This window comes from Felis catus, chromosome F2 (genome assembly GCF_018350175.1).
Source record: "Felis catus isolate Fca126 chromosome F2, F.catus_Fca126_mat1.0, whole genome shotgun sequence".
Taxonomy (NCBI): domain Eukaryota; kingdom Metazoa; phylum Chordata; class Mammalia; order Carnivora; family Felidae; genus Felis; species Felis catus.
Genome location: NC_058385.1, coordinates 66,733,035 through 66,759,733, shown reverse-complemented (window position 1 = coordinate 66,759,733; position 26,699 = coordinate 66,733,035). Strand labels below are relative to the sequence as shown.

Here is a 26,699-nt window from a genome sequence, read left to right as displayed (position 1 = left end):
GAAGAGCCTACTGCAGATATTTGTTAGACAGTTGAGGGTTACAGTTTCTCATACAGTAGAGATATAAAATCACACCCCAATCCAGCAGTGCCAAACTACATGGATGCCACTAGATTCTTCAGAATGGAGTGAGGGAGTGGGAAGAACAATCAGCCATCCCTCCAACTGGTAGTATAAGAAGGATATTTTGGTAGCACCCAAAGGGATGGATAGTGGTTCCAGGAGCAAGCTACAGATAGCCTGTTGGTTGGCCATCACTGAGTCTGGATAAATCTTCTCGTTCAAAGATGAATTAATAGGTAAAACTCCTTACTTCTAAACACCCAGTAATTGAAACCTATTTGTATTTTCTCATAGTACATGAAAATAATATTAACACTTACTTTTTGAAGTAAAACTTAATCTTTGGGAATATACAATGTAAATAGGATTTAAGAGTAATAGTTCCATTAATTTCCAGGTCTGTTTAATGTATGATTAAGTAAAACAAGGCACAATAGCCATCATTTCCATTGTATTACCACATTGATCATGTGCCTTGATAAAATGGCTGACTAGACAAGATGTTGATTTGCCTATAAAATATGGCCATTGGTTTGTATACTTTGGCCATTACTCAGCCCAGGAAATTTTTCTTCAATTGTTCTTCAAGCTGCATTCTTCAATTCCCCTTTATAGTCTTCCATTTCTGTAATGTTAATTTCTTTTATTGCAATATAAAATAAAAGAATTATATCTTTTTAACTAAAAAAAATGAATAAATAAAGAAAAGAGGCAAACTATGGAAAAACACTGCAGAACAAAGGAAAACAACACCATTCTGAAGACCCAAGTATATATCCAGAAGAAATGTTTTCAAAAATTTCAGCATCAATAGAAAGAAAAATGACATTCTTCTGTAAAATAGGCAGAAATCCATAAAGATCAAAGCTAACCACAAAGAAAGCTAGAAGAGCCATGAGATTATTTTGGAGCAATAAAAATGCAATAACATATTTCAAATCTGCATTAGGACAAGTAAAGAGAAAAAGTAACCCTGTGAAAAGCACACCAACAGTACAAAGGGTAAATCTGGGATGTGTTCTAGAATGTAAGGGAAAAGAACAAGCAAGTAAATATTTAAAGAGATACAAATTTACATGAGGAAGCCACGTTTAAAAATATATAGGTGTTGTACATGAAGAAACCAAAATGCAATTGAAGTAATAATCAATGATATAATTAAAGAAAATTTTCCTATGCTGAGTGAAGGCCAAAGTATACAAATCAATGCCTATGATTTATAGGCAAATCAACAGCTATATTTTATATGCTTTAAAAAGGACATATACCTGGGCACATCCCGGCAACATTTTTTAACTAAAAGGATGAAGAAAAGAGTTTAAAAAACAAAAAAAGATATAAATTAGTCAATTATCAAGTTTCTACTCCCTAGCTCTGTAGCCTTCCCAGAATAAAACGGGTGGTTTTCAGAAATTTTTGAAGAAAAAAAATATTTGATCCTAAACTATGATATACCTAGCCAAGTTGTTGCTTGTAGATGATAGGAAATGAAAAGAGAATCTTTGATAAGGAAGGATTTGGAAAAATGCACCTCTCTCATATTCTCTCTAAAAAACTATTGCAAGTTAATGAACTCAAGTTGATCAAAATATGAGTCAGAATGAAACATTTAAAAATGGGGAAACTGGCAGTGAAAATGTAAACCAGCCAAACACAGAGCTAAGTCTAAATAATTGTTATAAATAGGATGCAAAAGCAAATAGTAAAGCCATTCATAAAAGATAAGATATAGAATATAAAGTAATTTGGTGATAATAATCAGGGCCTTAAATTCCGGGTCATCTTTACAAAAGCCAGGAAGAAAGAAGTAAATGGGTTTCAGATTCTTTTTCCTACCTAGCAGGGAGTCAACAAGCATCATTTTGTTTTTACTTATGATCACCAGAAAAACATACGTTAAAAAATGTTTTTGGAAAAAATTAAAAGAAAGCCACTAGTAAAAATATAAATAGTCTGAAAAAGTCAAAAGTAAGCAAAAAGTCTCCAGCGTCAGTCTCTGTCAACCAATTCCATTATACTTCTCTACCTTTCCTAAAAAGCAGGCAGGGAGTTAAGACTGATCCTTGCCCCCAAGGAAGTACAGGAGAGAGATGGAAACCCATTTTGCCTGATATGAGAGCTTTTCAAAGATATATGTTTAATTTCTCCATTTATGGGGTCTTAGAATTCATGGTGGGTGGTGCGTGAGGTGGGAAGGAGGAAGGCTGGGTAAGGCTTTCCTTCAGAACACTTAGAACATTTAAATTACTTATTCATCTGTCTTCTATACTGACTCAAGCTCCACAAAGGCAGGGACTTGTTTGTCTCCCTAGTGTCTTACTAGATAGATTGTTGGATGGATGGATGTTGGATGGATGGATGGATTTTGGATGGATGGATGGATGGATGGATGGATGGATGGATGGATGGATAAATGGACAGACAGATGGATGGATAAATGGACAGACAGATAGATGAATGGACCTTCAGTTAATTAGACCCTTACCTTGCTCAATTTACATTTCCCTTAGGGATCCTAATCAATCCTACCTCTAAGGGAATAAAGTTCACCCTCCCTCTGCAGGTCACCCACCTTCTTCTATACCACAGCAGCAAATCAAAACCGTGGCTGAGGAGCCTGGAGGGAGTAATGTTCCTGCCTCTCTCACCATCAGGGGGCACCTGCCCTGGGGAGCAGAGAGGCCAAGGCAGTGTATTATTCTTTGTGACTCACAGTGCTAAAATGGGAGAGTAAGAATGCATCCTTGATCACATTTCTTTCTTCCCAATTTGACTTAGAGCCCAGAAAGCTGATCTGTGGCATAAATGTTGTGTGAGGTCAGACTTTAGTTTGTGGGGAAAAGGCAGGGTAGACAGCTGGGTTATATACCAATAAGCCACCAACAGCCCTGACTTCGTCTCTGCCCTCCCAGGGGGAAAAAAGATATTTTCTGGTGGTACAGCAGGGTGGAGGAAGAGTTGTGGATGCAGTCATTTGCACTGCTGGCCTAGTAAAAGTAGTGTTGCACTTGTAGCTCTCAAAGGGCAGTCGTCATGGCAACCTTGGGATCAGGGAGCAGATCCTCTTCTGGCCATTGTCTGGAGTACAAAGTCCCTGTTCAGCTTTCCACAAGCTGGTTTAAAAAAACACATCCAGCCAGATAGATACAGACACTGATAGACAGGCACTCACATTCACAGAAAAGTTTTTAATAATATAGCAAGAGTCAAGTTCCTTCCTACAGCTTTTAATGATCCAGTTCACCGAAACCTCATTTTGCTCTCCATCTGCAGACTGTGGCAACAGGAAATATTCTGGTGCCAGCAGAGACAGCCTTCCAGTCACCAAGAAGCTGTCACAAAGCCTTTAAATGCACGTTTGTGCATTCTTGCAGCCCAGCTCCCGGGCACTGCCACAGCGAGGGTTTGCTGGTAAAAGTGATGCCTGACCCCAGAGGGTGTTAGGAGGCCTGGGCATGATGGAGCACATTTTGTGGCCTCCTAGACTGTAGTTGTCAGATCTGTGGCTGACTCGAATCAGCCTGCCTCTCCACAGGAATCCGGGCCCAGGGCACCCAGACAGGAGAGAGGCCTCCTGAGGCGAAGTGCCCTGTATTGTCAATGCAAAACTCTATGAGGAAACTGAAGGCTTTATGAATTTACTTAAAAAGGCAAAATAATAAAGAATACCAGCTGGCAGCCCGACTGGCGTTGAGGCCAGAGCTTCTGGCTTCAAGCCAGAGATGTACGGAAGCTCAGAGGAGGTCCCTTTGCTGAGGCACAGCCTCTAACAGTTTCTTCTCTGGCCACATCAGGACACAAACCACAGGGTGAACTGGAAAAGGCAGGGTTCGGATGTCACCTGGCCCATACCGTCACAGCCAGGTGAGAAAGTAAGTACAGAGAGGTTAAGTGACTTGTCCAAAGACACACAGTCAGTTCATGCCAGAACCTGGACTGGAACAAATCCAGGATTCCTGAAGGCTGAGTAGATAATGAGGAGCATAGCAAACTGTTCAAGGCAAAGGAAAGAGGTAGAGTGAAAGGAGATCAAATTAGATGTTGAAAACTAGGCACCAAGACCTATAGGAATCTAATGAGATTATTTTCCGAGTAACAATATAATACTAAGCATAATTTACTGTGAACCTACACCCTATGCCAGCCACTTTACTGGATGCTTCCCATACATTATTTCTTTGTGACAAGGTTGGTTATCCCCATTTAACAGATGATAAACTAAGGCTGGAAGACTATAAATCACTTGCCCAAGACCATACGGATGCTGAGAAGAAATGTTGATTCTCCTGAGTCTTTCTGCCCCCGAAGCCTGCATCTTGACTCGTTATGGTACTGACTTCCATCAAAAGGAGGGGCAAGGAGCTGAATGTCCTCATTTATTTTAGGTTTCCATATGTTCAGACCCTAAACTAAGATGTGTTCCAGAGAAAGTCAAGACACAAAGTTAAGACAAAAAGTATAGAACTCTCAGAGACAAATAGATTCATGAATTGAAAGTGGGTTGGTTGGGGTTACATGCGGGTGGTAGATACGCTTTTTGGATTGGACTTGGGTTATTTGTGTGTGTTTGCTATGAGGTTAATACCAAGACTCAATCTGACTTTTCCAGACGTTTAATGCAGAGTCAGAACTCTCTTAGTAGGCCAGGCCAATGGAATGGGCCTATTTTTTTCTAAACCTTAGGATCCAAAGGATTTATTAAAGTTGGTCAGACCTTGATACGGCACACCAGGGCTCATTTGAACTCTTGACAGGGCTGGATTCCAGAAATTCTAATTAATTAGGGAACACAGAGGAAGCTCCAAGATGCTTGCCATGGGTGGCGCCGTATTTGTTCACTCCCAGAAATCCCTACCTATTGCCCTCACAACAAACCCTTGGCTTGATCACTAGCTGGAAGAGAAATAATGCAGGTATTTCAGAGCAATAAAAAGTTATTTTTCCCTTGTGCTGACTCTGAGGCCAAGGACTAAAGCACTAGCACGGGGTTGGGAAGATCAGCTCCCAACCTTGAGCTTCATAATTCTTGCTCTGTGGTATAAAGCAGTTATTTTACTATTCTCTTTATCATGCTATTGGACTTTATTGAAATGAGGGACATCCAGATGGCTCCAGAGCGCTGTTTACATTGCAGTCTAATGGACATGTGCCAAGCTGCACGTGGAAGGCCCTGCTACACCTGTATGGTGAGGGGGGAGGGGTATGAAGCCCACCTAACAGTGCTCCCCCTCTTTCCCTAGTCTCCATTCTGCTATGCTCAATTCAAGAACTATACATAAGTTACCCACTATGTGTCAGCCACCGTGCTAGGCACTAGGGATAGAGAGACGACTGAGACAAGGTTCTTGCTGTCCAGACACTGCCACTCTAAGACGGGGGGCGCAGTCAGGTAAACGTGACTGCACTGAGGGAATGAGGCATGTAATGTTAGAAGTGTGCAATAGGAATGGAAATAACACAGAAGACTGGGGAATTAATGATGTGGGAGGGTCAAGGAAGACTTTCAGAGAGGCTGATCCACAAATCAAATTTTGAAGGATGACTAGGAGTTCAGAGGTGAAAGTGGAAGAGATGGCAAAGGGAAGAGCGAGCAAAGGCACAGAAGCTCAAAACAGAGGGGACTCGGACCTTTTAAGGAATTTGGCTACTCGCCTGTCATATCGCCAGCTTGGCTCAGAAGTGCAGAAATAATCACCAGCTCTGGTGGCTATTAAACCGCTCTTCTCTCCAGCTCCCTGCATGTACCCCGATGGGTCTCTGACCCCCTTGGCTCAGGTGTTCTGCTCCTAGTTCTGGCCTCTGGGCGTCTGGCCCTAATGACATGTGATGGTTTTACTTGCCTGACCTTGATCTTCTAGACTCTTTGGGGGTAGGATCCACTCTGTGATCTGCAACTAACAAGGAGAGATACCCCTCCTTCCACCATGCTCTGTGGTACCCTAAAGGCCAGGCCCGCCCAGCCTCCCCAACAGAGACCGGGCACATATAAAGATCTGCACTTCGTCTACTAGAGCTAGAATAAAAAATGTACGTGGGAGAGAGACGCAGCAGGAGATGGTTCTCCAGGGAGGCAGGAGACCAATCTGATTCCTGCTAAAGTCTGGGCTTCATCCTGCCAACACGGGGAGCCACTGAAAGGCATGATGCAGGGGACTGGCAGATTCCAGTTTGCCTTCCTCGGGGTTACTCTGCTGGTTATTCAAGGTGATTCAAGAGAGACTGGGAGCAAAGGAAAAAGTCAATATGGAGAGGCTGTTGCCACAGTGTGAGCAAGACTGAGAAAACCAGGCTCCCCTGCCACTCACTGCTGGTGCAGTCAAATCAGCATCTCCCTGGGGGCAGAGGCAGGACAGAGCTGGCATCAACCTTGTGGTTCCTTAGCTGTCCATTGTGGCTCTGATTCTTACATTTGGGGGCTGCCTCCTCCTCTCTTTCTTTTTTCTTCTCCCTCCCTCCCTTTCTCCCCCTTCTCTGCCTCCTTCCTTCTCTTCTTGCTTATTCCTTTTCCTCCCTCCTCCCTTCCCCTCCCTCTCTGGCACACCCTGGAGAGATGTGCCTTGCCTCCTGCGTCCAGCTCAAGACTCCCTGATGGGAGAAAACAGAAAACCAACAAAGTTTTGTGTTTTCCAGAGTCTGGAGACTCCGGGGTGCCCCACAAATATTAAAAACAACTTTTGTCACAGATTCCATCACCTCGGAGCCTGCAGGAGGAAATCATAGCCCTCTCCAACAATCCTGCTAACAGACAATGGGAAATAAGAAACCCACCGACCAGTACTCTTGGGCCCATGTTCCAGCTTCCTTAAGGCCATCCACCACCTTCAGCTTGCCCCAAACTATCTCCAGTGACTCTCCCCAGGTCACAGCAACCTGTTTACAAACATCTAGAATTCCCAGGCACTTTTAGGACAAGGGACTCAGGATGTGTCCAAGTGGGCAGCAAAGTCTTCTCTAAGAGAAGCTGTTCCTCCAGATCTATTTATGACGACGTAAACACTTGCCAAGGAAACAAGGCATGTGGGCATGCGCCGGCCCCACAGTCCCTCGGGTTGCTGCAAAAGGCAACTGAAAAGTCACATGTCATAACAGTGGAAAGTACATATGCAACTATTCTTAGCCCTGGAATGTATACACTGTCTCCCTGCCCAGTGCTTCTTTCCCGAAGTTCTAGAAAACTGTGAAAGTACCGTTAGCATAAACAAATCCAGAACTCTCCCAGGACAAATCATCTGCCAACTGAAGGAAAGGCTTGGGTTTATGGTCTCACTTGGATCCAGAGGTGGAAGCTCTCCGGAGGGACCAGCCGGACCAGGCATCATCAGTGGATGTCACTGCAGCAAATGAAGGTAAATATCTCTAATGTTTAATTCTTCTGTGGGTAGACTGCCAGATGTCATCCAGTAAACCCTGCCCAGGGTACTGTTTGGTCTCTGCTTTCTGTTTATCACATGTTTAAAACAAAACCCCAAAGACTGTGTGAAATCATGTTTTAAAAAATAAGTTGCAAAGGCCCATTTTCATCCTTTAGTACTGTCTAGTTACCCGAGGGCCACGCCCCCAGGATGACATCCTTGGGGAATGACGAACACCCAGAAAGATGCTTAGATGGGTTTACTAAATAACACATATGCTGAGAAGCTCACAGAATTCGGCTGGTCAAATGCATGGACTGTCACTTTGCTTCAGGCTCACATTTAATTAAGCCCCTGACAATCAAGTAACTTCCAACAACATTGGTGGTTCTTTTTCATTTTTCTCAGATTATCTGAAGATGCTATTTGCCTATTACCTTTGAGAGTAATCACAACCAAAAAGAGAGGTGTTGGCTGTGAGGTCTTGGGTGTAGGTGACCTCTCTTTCCAATCTTCACTAAGCAACATTCTTGGCGTTATCCACAAGCATCTTGGTGAATAGACATAGATGCTGTAAGTCTTGGAGCCAACACAGTTAAACACTTCAGCACATGCTTCCCCTTGGGACCTCTTCCCCACCTTGTAGAATGGATGAGGAGTTGCCAGATGAGTTGCTCTTCAAAGACCATGACTTCTCCTCTGACTTACTGAGGCAGCTCAATGGCTTAAGGCAAAACAGGATGCTGACTGATGTGAGCATCTGTACCGGGACCTGGGAGGTCCCCTGCCACCGAAGTGTGCTGGCCTCCAGCAGCCCCTACTTCAGGGCCATGTTCTGCAGCAACTTCCGGGAGAGAAGCGAGCCCAAAGTCCAGCTGAGGGGCATCGACCCCCCAACTCTGGACCAGATCATCTCGTATGTGTACACTGGGGAGGTGCACATCACGGCTGAGAACGTCCTGCCCTTGATGGAGGCAGCCTCCATGCTACAGTATCCCAAGCTTCTGGAGGCCTGCTCCTCCTACCTCCAGAGCCAGCTGACCCCCGGCAACTGCCTGGGCATGATCAGACTCTCTGAAATCTTAAGTTGTGAGAGCCTCAAGAAGAAAGCCAGGGAGGTGGCCCTGACGTGTTTTCCAGAGGTGGCTGCATCGGCAGACCTGAAGGAGCTCTGCGTCTTGGAATTGAGAGACTATCTGGGGGACGACGGGCTCTGTGCGGAGGAGGAAAAGGTGTTTGAGGCCCTCATGGTTTGGGTCAAGCACGACCTCCAGGCCCGGAAACGACACATGCAGGAGCTGTTCAAGCAAGTCAGGCTTCAGTACATCCACCCGGCCTTCTTCCACCATTTCATCGCCAACAATGCCCTCCTTCAGTCCTCGCCCTCATGCCAGACCATCCTGGAGACAGCCAAGAGGCAGATGTTTGCTTTGCACAGTGCCACCAGTGCCCCAGACCTCCAACCTCCATGGCATGTCCCCCCAAGAACCTCTTACCAAGATTTCCTCGTCCTCTTGGGTGGAAGGAAGGACAGCCAGCAGACCACCAGGGACGTTCTGCTGTACAACAGACAGACCGGCGAGTGGCAGAACCTTGCCAAACTCCCGACCCGGCTGTACAAGGCCTCAGCTGTCACTTTGCACCGCAGCATCTATGTGCTGGGAGGCATGGCTGTCGGCACAGGGAAGAACATGCCCAGCCACAACATCTACATCTACTCCCTGAAGCTCAATCAGTGGAGGCTGGGGCAGCCCATGCTGGTCGCCCGCTACTCGCATAAAAGCACTACCCATAAGAACTTCATCTTTTCCATTGGGGGGATTGGAGAAGGGCAGGAGGTCATGGGCTCCATGGAGAGATACAACAGCATCTTGAACATCTGGGAGAGTATGGCCAGCATGCCAGTGGGGGTTCTCCACCCTGCAGTCGCTGTGAAAGACCAAAGACTCTACCTTTTTGGGGGAGAGGACATCATGCAGAATCCTGTGCGCCTTATCCAGGTAAATGACTGGTCCTTCCCATCATGTAAGTGCATGAGTGTATACCCACACATACACACAAGTGCATGCACACACATACTTATACACATATGCATATATACGCATACACACACATGTATATACATGCATGCATATACACGTGTGTATACATGCATGCATGAGTACATGCATGCACGCATATAATACATATATACACACTATCATTTGCAGGGGAAGCGTAAAGGAGGGAGGAAAGGAAGGATGGAAGGGAGGAAGGAAAGAAGAAAGTTTAAATTCAGCAAGATTTCATCCATTTATGAATTCTTGTTGTATAAGATTAACACATACAAAGGAACATCAAATATAATCTCTGTACACAAAGAGTTTATCTTCATTGGAGGAAAAGTCCAAGCTAGAACACACTGAATGTCTGATAGTGAAATTCTATAGGAATTTTGCAGATGCTTCTAACAATTCAGCAAGGCCCTGTAAGATTCCCAAGCATTGGTCCACAGTCCATTACCAAATCCCTGGGAACCCAACCTCAAATCAGCGGAATCAAAATCTCTTTGTGTGGGGTCCTGACATTTACACATCAGAGACATCTCCAGGAGATTCTCAGTTGCAGCCACGTTGGGGAACGTTGCCTTAAATGATAAGTAGATGCTAATATCACTAGCAAGCTCTCTTAGAAGTATTATTAACAGAGGCCAAAATGTCAGAATATGAAGTGTTTCATGCAAGTTCTAATCTCTGCAGTTTACCTAATGATATGAAAAACTTGAATAATGAGCCTATCTTTAAAGATACGGAAATTCCTAGTATTTATTTTATTCAAGAGCTATATTGAGCCCCAGCCATGGTAAGAGCCCTGGGGATGTGGGCATGAGGAAGAAAGTGCACTTACACTCCAGGAGCTTGCTGGACAATTGCAATTCAGGTGCAAAATGGAGGGGTGCTTTAAGAGCATGGGGAGTGCCTTAAACCGGTCTAGAAGGAATCGGGGATGGTGTGACTTTCGAGGTTGGTCTGCTGACTTGAACAGAGAGGCAAGAGAGAAGGGGAGTAAATGAAGAGGGAGAACCACTGGGTGGATAGAAGGATCTGACGTGGAGGGAGACGGGAAGCTTCTCTAAGCAGAGGCAGAGTCCTCTGTTGAGGGCAAGGTGGTGAAGCTGGGCAAGGGAGCAGCTGCTCAAAGGCCCTGAAGCAGAAAGGAGCACAGCCCATGGCTTGGAGACACTGAAAGCCTGAGAATGTAGCTGCAACACAGAGCAGGAGGAGAAAGGTGGTATGCCAGGCAGGGCTGGGGGGTTAGTCCCCATGTGCTCTCCACCCAGACTGCTGCCCCTGAGCCCCTACTATAGAAATTCTGGAACATTCTTAGGGGATGGGTGTTTGTGCAGATGAGGCTGACCTGACCAGCTTTCTGGACCTTGTCAAGGAATTGGGGTTGTAGCCTGAGAGTAACAGTGTGGCTGAAGTAATCAAATTTACATTTTTAGAAGTTCCCTTTAGATGGCTTGGGGAGACAGGACTGGTCTAAGTGGACAACAGCAGGAGAGCTGGGGACTGTTCTAGAGGTCCAGGCCAGGGTGACTGGTGGCTTGGGCTAAGTTGGTGCCAGTGGAGATGGAGAAAAGTGAAAAGCTCCAATTTAATTTCTGTTTTTTCTTGCCTTCACTTCTCCAGCCCATATTTTCAGCTCCTCCCTGACCATCTAGGCAGATTCTGAGTCTGTTCCAAATCCCAATGATTTATTTGAGCCAGGAGAGACATGTTTTGCTCTCCACCAAGCTCTGGCCACACAATTCAGATGTAACAAAGTGCTTCTATGTAAAGCTAGAGCCCCTCCCTCTTTTAAAAAATATTTTTCAAAATAAAGTCAACAACTATGCTAAGTATTTCACATTGCAAAATTGTTATTGATTTCCTAAGAATAAATACAAGGCTCAGAAAAGCTTTTAAGCTGGCACGTCAAAAAATGCATAGTACCATCAAGCAAGACTCTTGCAAAGGCAGAAAAAAAATCCACTAACAAATGAGTGATCCTTTTATACTGCAGTAGTGAGAAGGGGGAAAGGGGAAAAGTATTCATGGAAACCTTTATTTATTGTCTACCTAGCATTAACTTTGATACGAAATTTTTATTCATTCAAATAGAATGTAAAATCAATGCTGGGGGTTGCTTGATGGAATAGGTTGGATTTTCTGGCACAGGTTCAGAGTTTTCTTTAATGGATGGTTCTTCTGCGGGCATGCATTCTTTGAGGAACTATACCGCAATGGGGTTACTGTGCACTTTGTGTGTGTATGTGTACCTTTCTCCCTGGCCTTCTTTCTACCTCTGTTTCTGAAGGGCATTAAGCAAATCCTTCACCATAACATCACTTCCTCTACAGGTCAAAGACCATCTTTTGTTATCCTTGCCCCAGCCTCTCTAGGGGTATTATGAGGATTATGAGCAACTGTTTAATCTATCTTTGAAACCATACCCCAAGCTGACAGAGAACAGAAAGTCAGGAGGCAATTACTCATTCAGTGTTTGCTTTTGCTCCAAAGATCCTACTTTCCAAAGTGTCACCTACGTATTTTCAGATGAAACCATGAGGCTTAACAGCCATCAAGACTGCCTCTGTCTTTAGCACATGGCCTCCTCTATGCTTCACCAACTTCAAGAACCGACAGAGACCTTAAGAGGTCTCCAGTCTCAAAGGCTCCATCAAGAAAGGCAACACTTACATGGCCCCAGGCAGAGCCATGAGTGTGGTGGTTAAGAACATGGACTCCGGGTGGGGTCAACCAGACCAGCTGTTCCACTCACTCTAGCTGTGTGACTTTGGACATGTCACTTAACCCCTCTAAGCCTCAATCTAATCTGAAAAAAATGGAGGCAAGTAATGGTACCTACTTCACAGGATGATTGTGAAGACCAAATTTGGTAAACTAACAAAACATAGAGTCTTTCATATGGTGGCAATTATATTTTATATAGAAAGAATTGCCAGCAAAGAATTATACTTCATATAGAAAGAATTGCCATTTTCTTCTGTAGGTAAATGTTTTGCTTCTTTTCTTATATGAGTCCATCCTAAATCTCTTGTGTTAAATTTTGCTAACATTGAATTAATTTATATTTGATATTTGAACTTTATTTAAACTGAGGGGAACATGTTCTGGAAATCATGATTTGTGACTCTATTTCAGAGCATGGCCAAGGAGTCCTGCCCCACCTCTATGCTCTTTTTTTCTTTTCTCATACTTCCTCTCTGATTCTAATGACTTTCAGGCACAAACTGTTCGAAAGCCTTCCTCTCCTAGCCCCAAATGTATTCTTGGCTCTAAGGCCCTCTCTGATACACTGGAACATTTAGAAACCTAAACATGAGCCGGAAATAGAAATGATTGAAAAATCATTGGTTTTATGAATACCCAAGTTGCTTCATTTCCCATTAAAAGAAAAAAAATGTTCCAAGCAAGGTAAGAAAACACATACTACAATGCCTAACTCTTGGTCCATTCTATAGACACATAGCCAAGGATCTCATGGGCTCACATAAAGACCAATTTCTAGTAATATATTCTTTCTGTTATTTAATTATATCTTATTGATAGCAATATATCAGTATTGCTTAGTATATACCAATATATCAATATTGCTTGGTATAATAGGTATTATACCTACTTACATTTCAAAAACTAGGAAAAAGTGAAAAAAATCACTCCTATTTCACTCTCTTAACTACTACTTCTATCTTTTTAAAAATACATATCCCTTTACAATGCAGCACCATGATTATATTTCTCCCTCAGGTTTACCACATTTCCAGAAACACATGGTTCAAAATGGAGACCAGAATGATCAAGAATGTGTGCGCCCCTGCAGTGGTGCTGGGGGAGCGTATTGTCATCGTGGGAGGTGAGTTTGAACAGAGGATCGTGAGGCTGAACACAAACTTGGCATCTCCCGTGGAAAACGGGTCACTAATAGACAGACGTTGTTCTACAAAACAGTGCTGTTAAAAACATATCCATCCAACTAAGGGAGTGTGGACGACTTGGCAAAGTTTTTTTCTCATCCAGAAGTTTTTCCCTGTCTTTATCTATAAACAGGGAATGAAATAATACCTATTTCACAGAATTGTTGTGATAATAAAATGTGTTCATATATCTAAAGCACTTAGCACTCTCCCGGGTACATGGCAAATACTAAAATAATGTTTGCTACTGTTCATAATATCAGCCATTAAGAGATAATTTCTCTGCAATTGCAGTATAGTGTCTTGGTTAAGAGGACTGGTTTTAGGGTCAGACCTGGGTTCAAATCCTGACTCTGCCACTGGCTGTATACTCTCTGGCAATTTATTAATCTTTTTTTTTTCTGTACCTCCATTTGCACATCTGTAAAGTGGGGATCTTAAAAGTCATGGAAATCATTCCTGAATTCCCAAAGGCTCCTTCTCTGGATTGTTAAGGCTCTTGGGGAAGGTGGGGAGTGTGTAAAAGAAACGAAAATGACATTGAGGCTGAGAAAGCCACTGGAATCAGGAGGCTGCTCCTAATATAATGCTGCCTTAACTTGAGGCTAAGGATTCAGGGGCCAGAATCAGACAGATTGGAGTCCAAACCCCAGCTGTGCCCACACCGTGGGCAGGTTACCAAAGCATACTACACCTTAGTTCAGAGTGCAGCCTTGATACTGGGCAATGGCAGAGATCAGCCATGTTTCCCGACTGCAGCCTTCCATTCCCAACTGAGCAACACTGAGCTTGCCGATATGCCATTTGGTTTTCAGGTTACACGAGGAGGATTCTTGCTTATGACCCTCAATCCAACAAATTTGTCAAGTGTGCGGACATGAAAGACCGCAGGATGCACCATGGGGCCACGGTGATGGGGAACAAGATCTATGTAACGGGTGGGCGGCGGCTGACCACAGATTGCAACATCGAGGACTTGGCCTCCTTTGACTGCTACGACCCTGAGACAGATACCTGGACATCCCAGGGACAGCTTCCTCACAAACTCTTTGATCACGCCTGCCTCACTCTCCAGTGCATACCTCACACTCCCACCTTCTCATGAAGTCGGCGAGAAACTATTGGTCTTAGTCAAGATGCTTTCTGTTGCAAGGGACAGAAACCCAATTCCAAGGAGCTTAACCCTAAAAGGATGCAGGAAGTGCCCACAGGACTGAAAGTTCCAGAGCCCGGAGACCTGAAACCAGACATATTGTTGCCAGAACTCTCTGTCCACACCACAACTCTCTCTCTCTCTCTCCCCCTTTCTCTTTCTCCTCACTTTCCCTCCTTCTCTACCTCATCTCTACTAGATTTCATTCTACAAACAAGTTTCTTGATCCACAAATTATGAAGACACTGGCAACTGATAAACTCAGACTCACATTTTCTAACTTTGCATCTTCAAGACAGAACTTGACCATCATCCATATATTAATCCTGAAAATAATCCTAATTGGACGTTTTTTAATTCCATGGCTTCCTCTTGAGTCAATCACTGTTTCCAGGGCTTGTGCTACTGTGTAATCCCAGATCATGTCCCTACAGGCTGAGGTCATGTTAACTGTTATCACTGACAGTCTATCCACTGCACATGATGAGATAGAGGCAGTTTCCCCAAAGGAAGAACTGCTGGGCTGACCAAAACCACATCTGCCCAGATCATCATGGGAATCCAGAACTAAAGGGCTGAGAGACCCGGAAGAGTCCCTAGAAGCAGGTGGTCCAGGTGGCAGTGTGAGACATTGACCGTGACCCTGTTTCTTCGCATTCTATGGATGTAGTACATTGGGATTCCAGGGAAATATGTCAATTCAGTTTCTAGGGTTTGCAAAATTATCTATGCTGCCAGAATAAAGTTTGTTTCTAGTGCCAAAGGATGTTTTCCTCCAGCCTCTGGGGAGCTATAAACCTGCAGAATTAATCAGGATTTTCATTTTGGTAAATGTTATGAGAATTGCTCTTCCGAGGCAAGCCAACAAATTCCTTCACAGATTCCAGCAATTATTGCCCTCTCCATGCCAGGGCTGAATATCCCCTAGCCCTTTTTATCTCAAAGTTCTTCCCAAGCTGGCTCAATCCCAAGCTCAAGAATAAACTGAAGATGGTGACACATTATAATCACCTGGGAAGCTGTTTGAAAATGGGGCTGAGCCGCATTCCGGAGGGACAGACAGGGATTCTCAGGTGGAGCCTAGATCATTGAAATGTGCGGTCAGGATTAAGAACCACCATCCTGGGCACTTGGGTGGCTTAGTCCATGAAGTGACCAACTCTTGGTTTTGGCTCAGGTCATGATCTCACAGTTTGTGGGATCGAGCCCCTTGTCAGGCTCTGTGCTGACAGTGTGGAGCCTGCTTGGGATTCTCTCTCTCTGCCCCTCTCCTGCTCTCTCTCGCTTTCTCTCTCTTATAAATAAATAAATAAATAAATAAATAAATAAATAAATAAATAAATAAATAAATAAATAAATAAGCTTTTTAAAAATTAAACAAATAAAAAAACAAGAACCACTGTCCTGCTCGGCTGCAGGTACTGAAACATTCGTGTGCTGACCCGCTTCCCAGCATGTTCTGGCCAGCCCTGTCGCCACCCAATAGCATAGGTAAAGTCTTCTCTCTAGCAATGGAAGCATCTGGAATGGGTCTCACTGCCCTGAACCTGGCACCAGAGTGACCCCAAGCTGGAGCCTTCCTCCTACCCTGCTCTTCAGGCTCATGTTCTGGACTTACCCTTTCTTCATAATTTGTATTTTTTGCCCTTCAGTTTCTCCTGCTGGGGTCTGAAGCTCTGCTCTGCTCCCCAGACCACTTGGCTGTGGTCCAGACACCTGGCCCAGATTATCAGCCCCTACTCTTGATCATGATCACTGTCACCTTAGCAGTTGGCTGGCCTCTTACTATAACCTATTCTCTTTGAACCTCTCTATTCAGGCTCTCAATCCCACCTCTTCCAGTGATGCCTCCAGTGCCTAAATGGAGGTCCATTTTGATTTCTCATCTGACTTGACCGTTCAACACAGATGACTCTCTCTCCATCTAGAAATGTCTTCCTCACTCCACCTCTGGGACACCATTCACTGTCTCTTCCTACCGTGTGCAGTTCATTCTTCTCTCTTTCTTTCCCAACTAATAAATGGAGGTGCACTCCAGTGCTCAGCCCTTACACCTTTTGTGCATCTACCCTCACTCCCAAGGTAAGAGACACCCCCCCACCCCAGTGTAGGGCTTATCATTCCATCTATGTGCTGCTGACTTCCCAGTGTTCTCCAGTTCCAGACTCTACAGCTTGCTCCATGTTTCCACTTCGATGTTAAATACCTCAATGTAAACATGTTCAAGAACACTTTTTCCTCCCGTGATAGGCTTCCCCATCCTGGGAGAGGGAAACACCTGTGTCCCAGTTTCTCAGGCCCAAAGCCTTGGATGCTACTCTTGGCTCTTGGTTCTCACACCCAACTCCATCTGTTTCAGGTGTGACAGAGCCCAGTTGCCTCACCAGCCACAGCTCTTACTATGGTCCAAGCTGCCATCTTCTCTCATCTGAACTCATCACTGGTGTCTCTGCTTCCACCTTTGCCCCCAAATCTCCCTCAACCCATCAGCTTGGAGCATCTTTCACAAATTTATAAGTGAGAATAGATCCTTCCCTTGTTTAAAATTCTGCAAAGCTTATACTGGAATTAAAGTAGAAAAGTTGGGGCACCTGGGTGGCTCAGTTGGTTAAGCATCCGACTTTGGCTCAGGTCATGATCTCATGGCTCGTGAGTTCAATCCCTTATGCTATTGGGTGGCATCGGGTCCCACATCAGGCTCTGTGCTGACAGCTCAGAGCTTGGAGCCTGCTTTGGGTTCTGGGTCTCCCTCTCTCTCTGCTCCTCCCCCACTAGCACTCTGTCTCTCTCTGTCTCTCAACAATAAATAAAAGTTAGAAAAAAATTTTAAGTAGAAAACTTAATTTAAAAAATGTCTTTAATTTAAAAAAAAAACCAACCTCTCCAAAGCCGTCCTAGCTTTCTCAGACAACTTTCAGACACCTGCAAGATTGCTCTGCGACCCCACACTGCTGCCCCCTACTCCGCACCATGTCCCCCAACTCAGCATCAGCCACACTGGCCTCCAGGCTCACACATCGTTTCCACTGTCTGTGTTCACACTTGCTGTGCTCTCCACCCAAACACGCTTGGCCCAGATACCACACCCACAGGGTCCCCTCCAAACAACAGCCAGATTAATCTTTTAAAAACACAAACTGTTCATGTTCCTCTCCTGCTTAAATGACTTTACAGCTTCTCAGAGACCTTTGAACAGAGCCCCCCATCCTTTATCTAGCTTCTAGGGCTTTCTGCTGCCCAGCACCCATCCATGTCTCTCATCTTGCCTTTTGCTGCTCTCCACAGTGCCCACCACTGCCTCTGCCTTTATTATTTCCCCTCCTCTCTCTTGCCTCTGGGTCTTTGCTCTGGTCTAATACACACCTCTCTCACCTCTTCACCTGACATAATTTCAAGTCATACCTTACCGGGCAGATTAAAAATCACTGCATCAGAGGACTTCCGTGCACCCCACTCTTGCCTGGGTCAGCTCTCTCTCCTATTAAATGTCTCCATTGTCCCTATACATCCTCTTTGAGACCCTCATCCTACTTGTAATTACTTGATCACTATCTTCCCCTCCAGGCTCATATCTGTCCAATCTCTTCCGCATTCCCAGGGCTGGGCTTGGCATTGCCTACATGTATTGTAGGTCCTCAACAAATATAGCATGAATGGATAAAAGAATGAGGCTGCTGATTCTACACTGTCTCTAAAATCCATCTCAAACTCAGAGGTCAGTGTGGATAGGCCCCAGTTCAAGCATCTCAGATCCTCTGCTAAGGGATCACTGTGTCCTTCCTTTATCCTCTTTCTCTCTCCCACCCTGGGGAAGATGTAGCATGGCCTACCTATGTCAGGCCTAGAGGATGAGAGCTTCTCCTAGAGGGTCCTGTTTGTCTGGAGTTGGAAGTGAGAGTCTTGTCATCTGTAAACTCCTGCAGCCTCCAAAATTCCTTCTGTCAGAGACTTGCTAATGCCTCAGCTTTCTCTCCCTTCATCTTAATCCAAAATTTAATAAGCTGCTGGCATCTGTGGCTACTTGGAGCTTGTATGAGTCTCACTGGGGCACAGAAGCACTAAGTAAGTTGTCCCCTGGAATGTATAAAGAAAGATGGCACCAGGGCCGAACACATTGGGACACACACGGCAGGCCAGCTTTGTACGTCCAGTAAGAGGTCTCTGTGGCAGGTGCATTTACATACCTGGGCGTCCGCCTGGCCAAACCCCATATCCGAGCTGAGTTAGGAAATGCCCTTCTGCCATAAGGGACCCTTTGCAATCTGCTAAGGAAATCACAGTCCAAAAAGAAAGAGGTTTTAGCATGAGGCTTGTGCATCTCACTGGCTAAGGAGAGAGTCACAATCCAGAGCTGAAGTCAAAATATATTTAGCCAGCAGCAGTTAAACTAAAACATTGTAAGTAAAAAATGTCAGATAGCCTGACTAATCACTGCAACAGGCAACAAGGGAGGGGGATGGAAATGAAGTGGACAGAACAAGGGCTATGCAAGAAAACGCTAACAAAAATATCAAACACCCTGTCCCAACATAAATCAGTGAGCAGCTGGAGAGGAGCCAGCAGAAAAAACAGTGTTGGCAGGAAGAAAGTGGCTGAATTTTCCTTCGCCACCTATAACAAAAATCTGCGATGTCCCGGAGGACAAGGACTATGACTGGTTTTACTCCCTTTATCCTTCTCAGGATGTCTGACACAACGCTGCCCCCCTCCAACATGCCATGCTTGTCCATATCTCTGTGCCTCTGCACACGTCACTCCCTCTGCCATGACGCCTTCCCCTGCCCTGCCTCGTGAACTCTTACTCAGCCTTCACCTCCTCTGTGGAGCCTTCTCCAGCCTTTCTACCCACCTCTGCACTCCCCCTCCCTTTATTCCAGCTCCTTCTACATCATAGCACCGTAGAGACTTGTTAAAGGAACTGGAAGGAAAGCTCTTCATAGGAGCAGACAGAGTCTTGGTCCCTATGAACCTCTAGGTTCAGGCAGTACTTGGCACACAAACAGTGATGACATGCCTGCAGAATGAATGAGCAGGTGCACAGGTGAAAGGGCCCTAAACATCACTGGAGTATATGGGCTGCTCTGGGTGGAAAGAAGGAGTTAATTATCAGGCAAACTGCCATTCCCTAGTTTTTAGCTGCATTTCACCCCAGTCTCTGCTTCCAGCATCACATGGCTTCCTTCTGTGCAAGTCCTCCTCTGTCTCTTATTGGATTTAGGGCGCACTCTAAACTAGTTCGATCTCATCTTGATCCCTTCCTTCATTACATCTTGAAAGACCCTATTTCCAAATAAGGTCACGTTCTGGGTTCCAGGTGGTCATGCATTTGTGGGGAGACACAATTCAGCCTGTTTCAGATACCATCTCCCACAAGAAGGCATCCTTGATGAGCCCTCACCACCACCACCCCCTCACCCCAGGTGGAGCCATGTGGCACGGACTCCTCCTCTCCCCATCTCATCAGGAGCACCTCCTGGGAAGGGACTGTGTCTTTCATCTCTGTATCCCCCACTCCAGCCCCACAGGGCCTGGCACTGCAAAGACACTCAGTGAACATGCATAAGCTAAATCCAACCATTTCACAGGGACTAGCAAACATTGTATGGACTCTGAGACTAATGTGCACAAGGCACAGCTTCTGAGCAGCTTCCCAAGAGTACAGGGTGAACAATACCTGCCAAATGCCAATCAAGAAGGAATTGGTTGATTGGGCGGGGGGGGGGGGGGTTGCAGGGGAGCTCAGTCAGCTAAGCATCCAATTCTTGATTTTGGCACAGGTCCTGATCTCACGATTCATGAGTTCAAGCCCCACATCAAGTTCCACACTGACAGCACAGAGCCTGTTTGGGATTCTCCAGCCTTTCTACCCCTTTCTGCTCCTCTTCTGCTCTCCCTCTCAAAATAAATAAATAAACAGTAAAAGAAAAAAGAAGGAATTAGGGTCGGGCATAAGAAGTTATCTGAGAGAACTAATCTGTTAGCACAGTGTCACCCATAATGTCCTATTTTTGATCTTGCCAACATAAGCCTTTGGGGTGATGTCATGAGAGTGAATCCGATGCTAAGGATGCTGGGGAGAAGGAAGTCTGTTTTCTGAAATGTCAGCTTTCACGCAATCTTATAGGAATTCTAGGCTCCTGTTCAAATGCCACGTTCTTCTCTTCATGTGGGGAATTTGGTTTTTTGCTTTCCCTAAAGACATCCATGAGTCTCTCTTCCTCCTGATTTCACTTATTTGATTTAATTAGAATTCCAGGGCATGCAATCCAGAATTCCCCAGTAATGCTCCCATAACAAGCCAGCTGTCCAGGAAAATGGTGCTTTGAGGACACAGACAGGGATTCAATAATGTGAGGTGTTTCTAAGTTAGAAAGATACAGACAGGAAATTCTGTCCTATTCAGAATGAGAGGCTGTCTTTGTAGTTTCCCCAACAGTCCCATCAGCACTGCGCACATTCAGAGACAAGAGGGCCACCTCAGGACAACTGCAAAATCAGAACCTTCCAAAAGGGGTTGGGAGGGAAGCAATGCAGAGACATCTATGCTCAAGATAAGACCAAGGAGAAAAATAGCAGAATTCATTAGCAGAGTCTCTGAGACATTTATCTTTTGTCGAGTATTTGAGAAAAAAAGAAAAAACAGAATTAATCCCCACTTGGAGTATAGATTGATTTGGCTTACTTATCTGAAGAGTAAACTAAAGCTGTTAATGGATTTGCCCATTTACTAAGCACTGAACCTGCATTACCCAGCTCAGTGAACACAAGAAGCTTCTCGCACTCCTCAGCACCCTTCCTGACCACCCTAACCTAGCCCCCATCCCACCCACTGCATTGTCCTTATTTCTTCCCTTCATACCTTTTAATCATAATTATTTATTGTCTTACTTGCTTTCCTGAGTTTATTTAGTTGACATCCCCATCCAAATGGAAGATCCCTGAGAATGGAGAATGGCTGCCCTGTTCACGTCTGTTTCCCTGGTACCTGACACAGAGAAGGCAATCAACAAAGATTTGTTGAATGAATGAATGAATGAATGAATGAATGAATTGAATGAATGGCAATCCAGGCATTTAGGATGAGCGTAAAAGAGAGAGAAGGTAAGTTTGGGGAATGACACAGGAGAAGGGGAGAAATATGGGGAAGTGGTTGACTGGCATGGGAGGGCACAGTGGTCTTTATCCAGGTGAGTGTTGTAAGAAGATCACTCTGCTGGCAACCAGTGGAAGCATGGAGAAGCCCAGAAAGTTTAGATGGCAGGCTATTCCCATCCCCAGGAAGGATGATGAGGTATGGCCACTAATGTAACAGTTTACAAGTCTTCACATGTCTGTGCCCGTCACAGAGGACAGTGGGCATTTGCCTGTAACCCATCTCCTCCCTGGACATAATGATGAGACACAAAATCCTAAGCGGTCACCCTCTAAATCCTCCCACGTGAAAGAAGACCCCAGGCAAACCACTTACCCCAGTAGGACATAGTTGCCAAATTATATTCTAGGCATTATGATATTTTCCTCATTCTCAGGGCTTGATGAGGGGGAAGCACCTGAGATGACCTTATAAATGTCTAAAGCAACAGTAGCCACTATGAACGCTGGGGATAATAACTGATGTAGAAGTAAAGTGTACAGTGACATTTTGAATGTCAGTGACACTTAAAATTTAAATTTACAATGACATTGTAAATAACAATGGTAGCAGAAAGGATGGAGGGGGAGGAGGTGGCAAAGCTTCATGGGTATATTGCATAGGGATGCAATGATCTCTCACCAGACTATACAACAGGCCCCCTAACCACTCTTCCTGGCTCCAAAGTCTCCTCTTCTAGCTCCCCGTCCCCTGCTAGGGGCAATCCTAGCGGGCTTGGGGAAAATCAATAGATCCATTTATCTTTCTGAAAGATAAACCTGGCCAGATCTCTTCTTTGCTTAAACCCCTTCAATGGTCTCCCACCTCAAAAAATTCAAGCTTCACTTCCATACCTATGAGGTCCTTGTATGTGGAAGAATAAATAGCCTCCACCAGAATAGGTAACAAATAAAATGGTAGTGGAGGACCCACCCAATAGGCACTCAGTAAGTGCTATTCTCCTTGCTGCCCCACAGTCCCAGTTCAACTGGCCAAAAAGAAAACTCTTACTTGCCTATTAACAAAGAATGTTTACCTATTAGCTATAGCTGTAGATACATAGAAAAAGAGACTAAATAGATCTCAGATACTGGCCACCAGCTCCTCATCCGATGGGGACACCGTGACCTGCTCTTCCATGCCAAAGGCACAGTACACTTATCCCAGCAGGGCTCAGTCCTGATGAATGTGGTCAAGGCCTTAGTTTCTCAAAATGTCTTCAGGGAAATATTTTTTTGCCCTCAAAATTGCCTCCTTTTCATCTAGAATGATGATTCATTTCATTATTCAGTGACTGAAAATTCATGAAATTTTGTGGTTAAAGCAAAAATGTGTCACACACAATTCCATATGTCCGTGCAGTGGGGCTGAGAAAATCTAATGATGAAAACCATCATTTCTTCCCCCAAAGTTTAACAGATCTCTCCACCTCTTTTTTTTAACTTACAATATTTTTATCTCCTTAATTAAAAACATTGCTTTGAAAAATAATTAGATATAAGACTCCATAAATAAACATAATGGTCGAAGCACTGTACTTTCTTAGATTAGTTTCAAGATTCAAATTCTCAAATGCAAATGTAACATTTCTGAGTCAGAGAGTTGGAAGGAGGCCTGGGTGACCAGTTGGTCCAATCCAGAGAGACAACATGGAGAAACAGAAACAGCAGTGGGCTTCATGAAAAAACATCTGAGGACCTGGATTTGAGGTTTGGCTCTCCCTGAAGAGAGATGGATTCCTCAGGCAGGTCACTAAGCTACAATGTCCTTGCCTGTAAAATGAATGAATCTCATCTGCCAAACACTCTTGAGAAAATCACAACTGTTGGGGCATCGGGGTGGCTCCGTCAATTAAGCATCTGACTCTTGATTTCAGCTCAGTCATGATCTGTGAGATTGAGCCTCGTGTTGGATTCTACACTGACAGCCCAGAAGGTGCTTGGGATTCTCTCTTCCTCTCCCCCTACTTGATTGATCGCACACTAGCACTCTCTCTCTCAAAATAAATAAATAAACATTTTTTAAAAAGAAGAAAATCATATCGGGGCACCTGGGTGTCCGACTTCCACTGAGGTCATGATCTCACAGTTTGTGGGTTCAAGCCCCACATCAGGCTCTGTGCTGACAGCTCAGAGCATGGAGCCTGCTTTGGATTCTGTGTGTGTCTCTCTCTCTGCCCCTCCCCACCCCCCCTCTCGTGTGCACACTCTCTCTCAAAAATAAATAAACATTAAAAAATTAATAAAAAAAATCGCAGGGCACCTGGGTGGCTCAGTCGGTTGAGTGTCCAACTTCAGCTCAGGTCATGATCTCACAGCTGATGAGTTCGAGCCCCGCATTGGGCTCTATGCTGACAGCTCAGAGCCTGGAGCCTGCTTCAGATTCTGTGTTTCCCTCTCTCTCTGCCCCTCCCCTGCTCGCACTCTGTCTCTGTCTCTCAAAAATAAACATTTAAAAAAAATAAGAAGAAAATCGCAACTGTAAAGGGAAAAGAAGACATTGCTCTATGATGGCCAGCAAAAAATACCCACCCACATTCTTCACTCCACCCCTCTAGGCTCAACATCCTTTTAGTCTAGGGAAGCAAGAATAAAGGGATGACTAGAGAAAGCCACCAAACACACTCATATAACCAGCTTCCAGGTCAGGAAACAGGACATTACAGCACCCCAAAAGGCCCCTTCACAACTCTACCAGTCATTAGACTCTCCAAAAAGAAGTACTATTTGGACTTCTAACACAGATTAATTGTGCCTGTTTAAGAAGTTTATATAAATGGGAATAGATAGTTTGAACTCTTCAGTACAGCTTCTTTTGCTCAACATTAACTTTGTGAAATTCATCCATGTGGTTATGTGTAGTATAGTTTGTTCATTCTTGTTGCTTATAATACTGGACCATACAACGATAATACAATTCACGTTTCTGTTTTACTCTTGATGGGCATTTATGTAGTGTCCCATTTGAAGCTATTATAAACTTTCTTGTACATACCTTTTGGTGAACATATGTTTACCTATCTGTTGAGTATGTAACTAGGAATGAAATTGCTGGGTCATGGGGTGTACATATGTTCAGCTTTATAGATATGGCCAGTTTCCAAACTTGTCATACCAGTCTCTGCTTCCATCAGCAGTGTATGAGAATTCCAGCTGCTACACATCTTTAACAATACTTGATATTGTGTTTCTTTTTCATGTTAGCCATTCTGGTGGGTGGGAACTTGTATCACATTGCAGAATGATATTTTTAAAGTGTAAATCAGATTATGTCACTCTGCCAATGGTTCCCTTAGCATTCAGAATAAAACCTTCAAGACCCTGGTTACCTTGGCTTTCTTGCTGACTTCATAGTGATACTCTACTCACTATGTTTCAGCCCCACCTCTTTCTTTCTAGTCTTCAAATATGCCAAGGTCATTCTCAACTCAGGATCTTTACCATTGACTGTTTCCTCTGCCTGGAACGTTCTTCCTCCAAATATTCCCATGACTATCTCCTTCTTGTTCATTCATACATTCAACAAATACTATCAAGTGATAATCAGGTTCCTTCTCAAATCTCAGCTCCCTCTAAGAATCCTTCCCTGACCACTGCCTAGTGTAGTCATGGGTACTCCCTCACACCACACCACATTCACTCTCTAGTCTCTTGCTTTATTTTACTTGTAGCACTTATCACAACCTCTACTTTTTCTTTTAAGATTTATGTGTTTTCTGCCTTATCATAGTAGGATATAAATTAGCAGCCAAGACAGTATATCTTCAATGCCTAGAATAAAACATACCATAAGAATTTAACAAATATTTGTGGGATGAATGGAGAGTTCACATAAGGGATTCACACATAGATTCCCAAAGATAATTGTAGAATATTAAAGTTAATAGAGTCCCTTCCTTTTCCCCCCTACTTGATTGATAAAAATGAAGCTCAGGGGGGCGCCTGGGTGGCTCAGTCGGTTAAGCGTCCGACTTCGGCTCAGGTCACGATCTCGCGGTCCGTGAGTTCGAGCCCCGCGTTGGGCTCTGGGCTGATGGCTCAGAGCCTGGAGCCTGTTTCCGATTCTGTGTCTCCCTCTCTCTCTGCCCCTCCCCCGTTCATGCTCTGTCTCTCTCTGTCTCAAAAATAAATAAACGTTAAAAAAAAATAAAAAAAAAAATGAAGCTCAGGAAGATAAAATGACTTGGCCAAGTTCATGGTCAGCAGCAGAAATGGGGTTTGAACCCAAGCTCATGACTTCTAGTTCTAGTACATTATTCTACCTATGAGAACTAGGGAATAAGTCTTAATTGAATGAGTCTCTAATTATTGAATGTTGGACATTAGGAATTGATTCAGCACAGTGAAGTCCTCCTCCAATACCACTCATAGACGTGTTTTGAAGACAACGCTTCAAGAAGATATGACAAGGGAATTGTTTCTGGTTCCCCAAAATCACCCCTGGCCTTGCCTCAGAGAAAGAGGACGATGTTGAGAGGGTTAAAATGGACAGGGCTGACTCTCAGTCCATCTTCCATTCTCTACAGAGAGGAAAGAGAACTATCTTGGCAGGAACAATCTCCCTGGACTCCCAGGGCCTGGGATCTACCAGGAAATCATGCCCTACCAGGTGAGGGCCCTGTCTCATGCTTAGTTTGGGTGAGAATCAGGTTGTACCACAATGTGAGCCTCAGGACTAGTTACATAATTGGATGTGTAATCAGTACCTTCCAGATCTTCAGCCAAAAGCACTCCTGATACCACTTCAATCTTGCTGAATCATCTCTAAACCCCATGACTGGATGATTCACTGATCTCCTCTGGGGTCATGACTAGCAGGTGTTCACCCAGAAATGAGAACTAAATTCATAAGGGGAGAGATGCTCTTGTTGGAACTCTGGTTTTTCCAGTGCTTCAACCTACCACCCCTTGGATTTCCAAAGAGTGATGGAAGCCACCTTGGTCTCTTCCTCATTAATCTAAATAAATGGGTGAAAAATAACCAGAGACCAACTATGTAAGATAGAGAGCTAGTGTTTGGAAAGAAATCAACCTAGATGAT

General features: G+C 44.4%; 1 protein-coding gene and 1 long non-coding RNA gene across 2 annotated transcripts in view; one reads left to right on the top strand and one right to left on the bottom strand.

The window, feature by feature from the left end:
• The window catches only part of LOC109496197, a 74,931-nt gene that overhangs the window by 33,106 nt on the left and 15,126 nt on the right, over positions 1–26,699 (bottom strand). The gene's annotated exons all lie outside the window — the stretch shown is intronic.
• KLHL38 (kelch like family member 38) lies at positions 7,131–15,290 on the top strand. The gene is made up of 4 exons (XM_004000097.5): positions 7,131–7,409; positions 7,824–9,415; positions 13,208–13,313; positions 14,190–15,290. Exons 2-4 carry the CDS (start codon positions 8,027–8,029, stop codon positions 14,477–14,479), a joined length of 1,785 nt encoding a protein of 594 aa, XP_004000146.1. The 5' UTR covers positions 7,131–7,409; positions 7,824–8,026; the 3' UTR covers positions 14,480–15,290.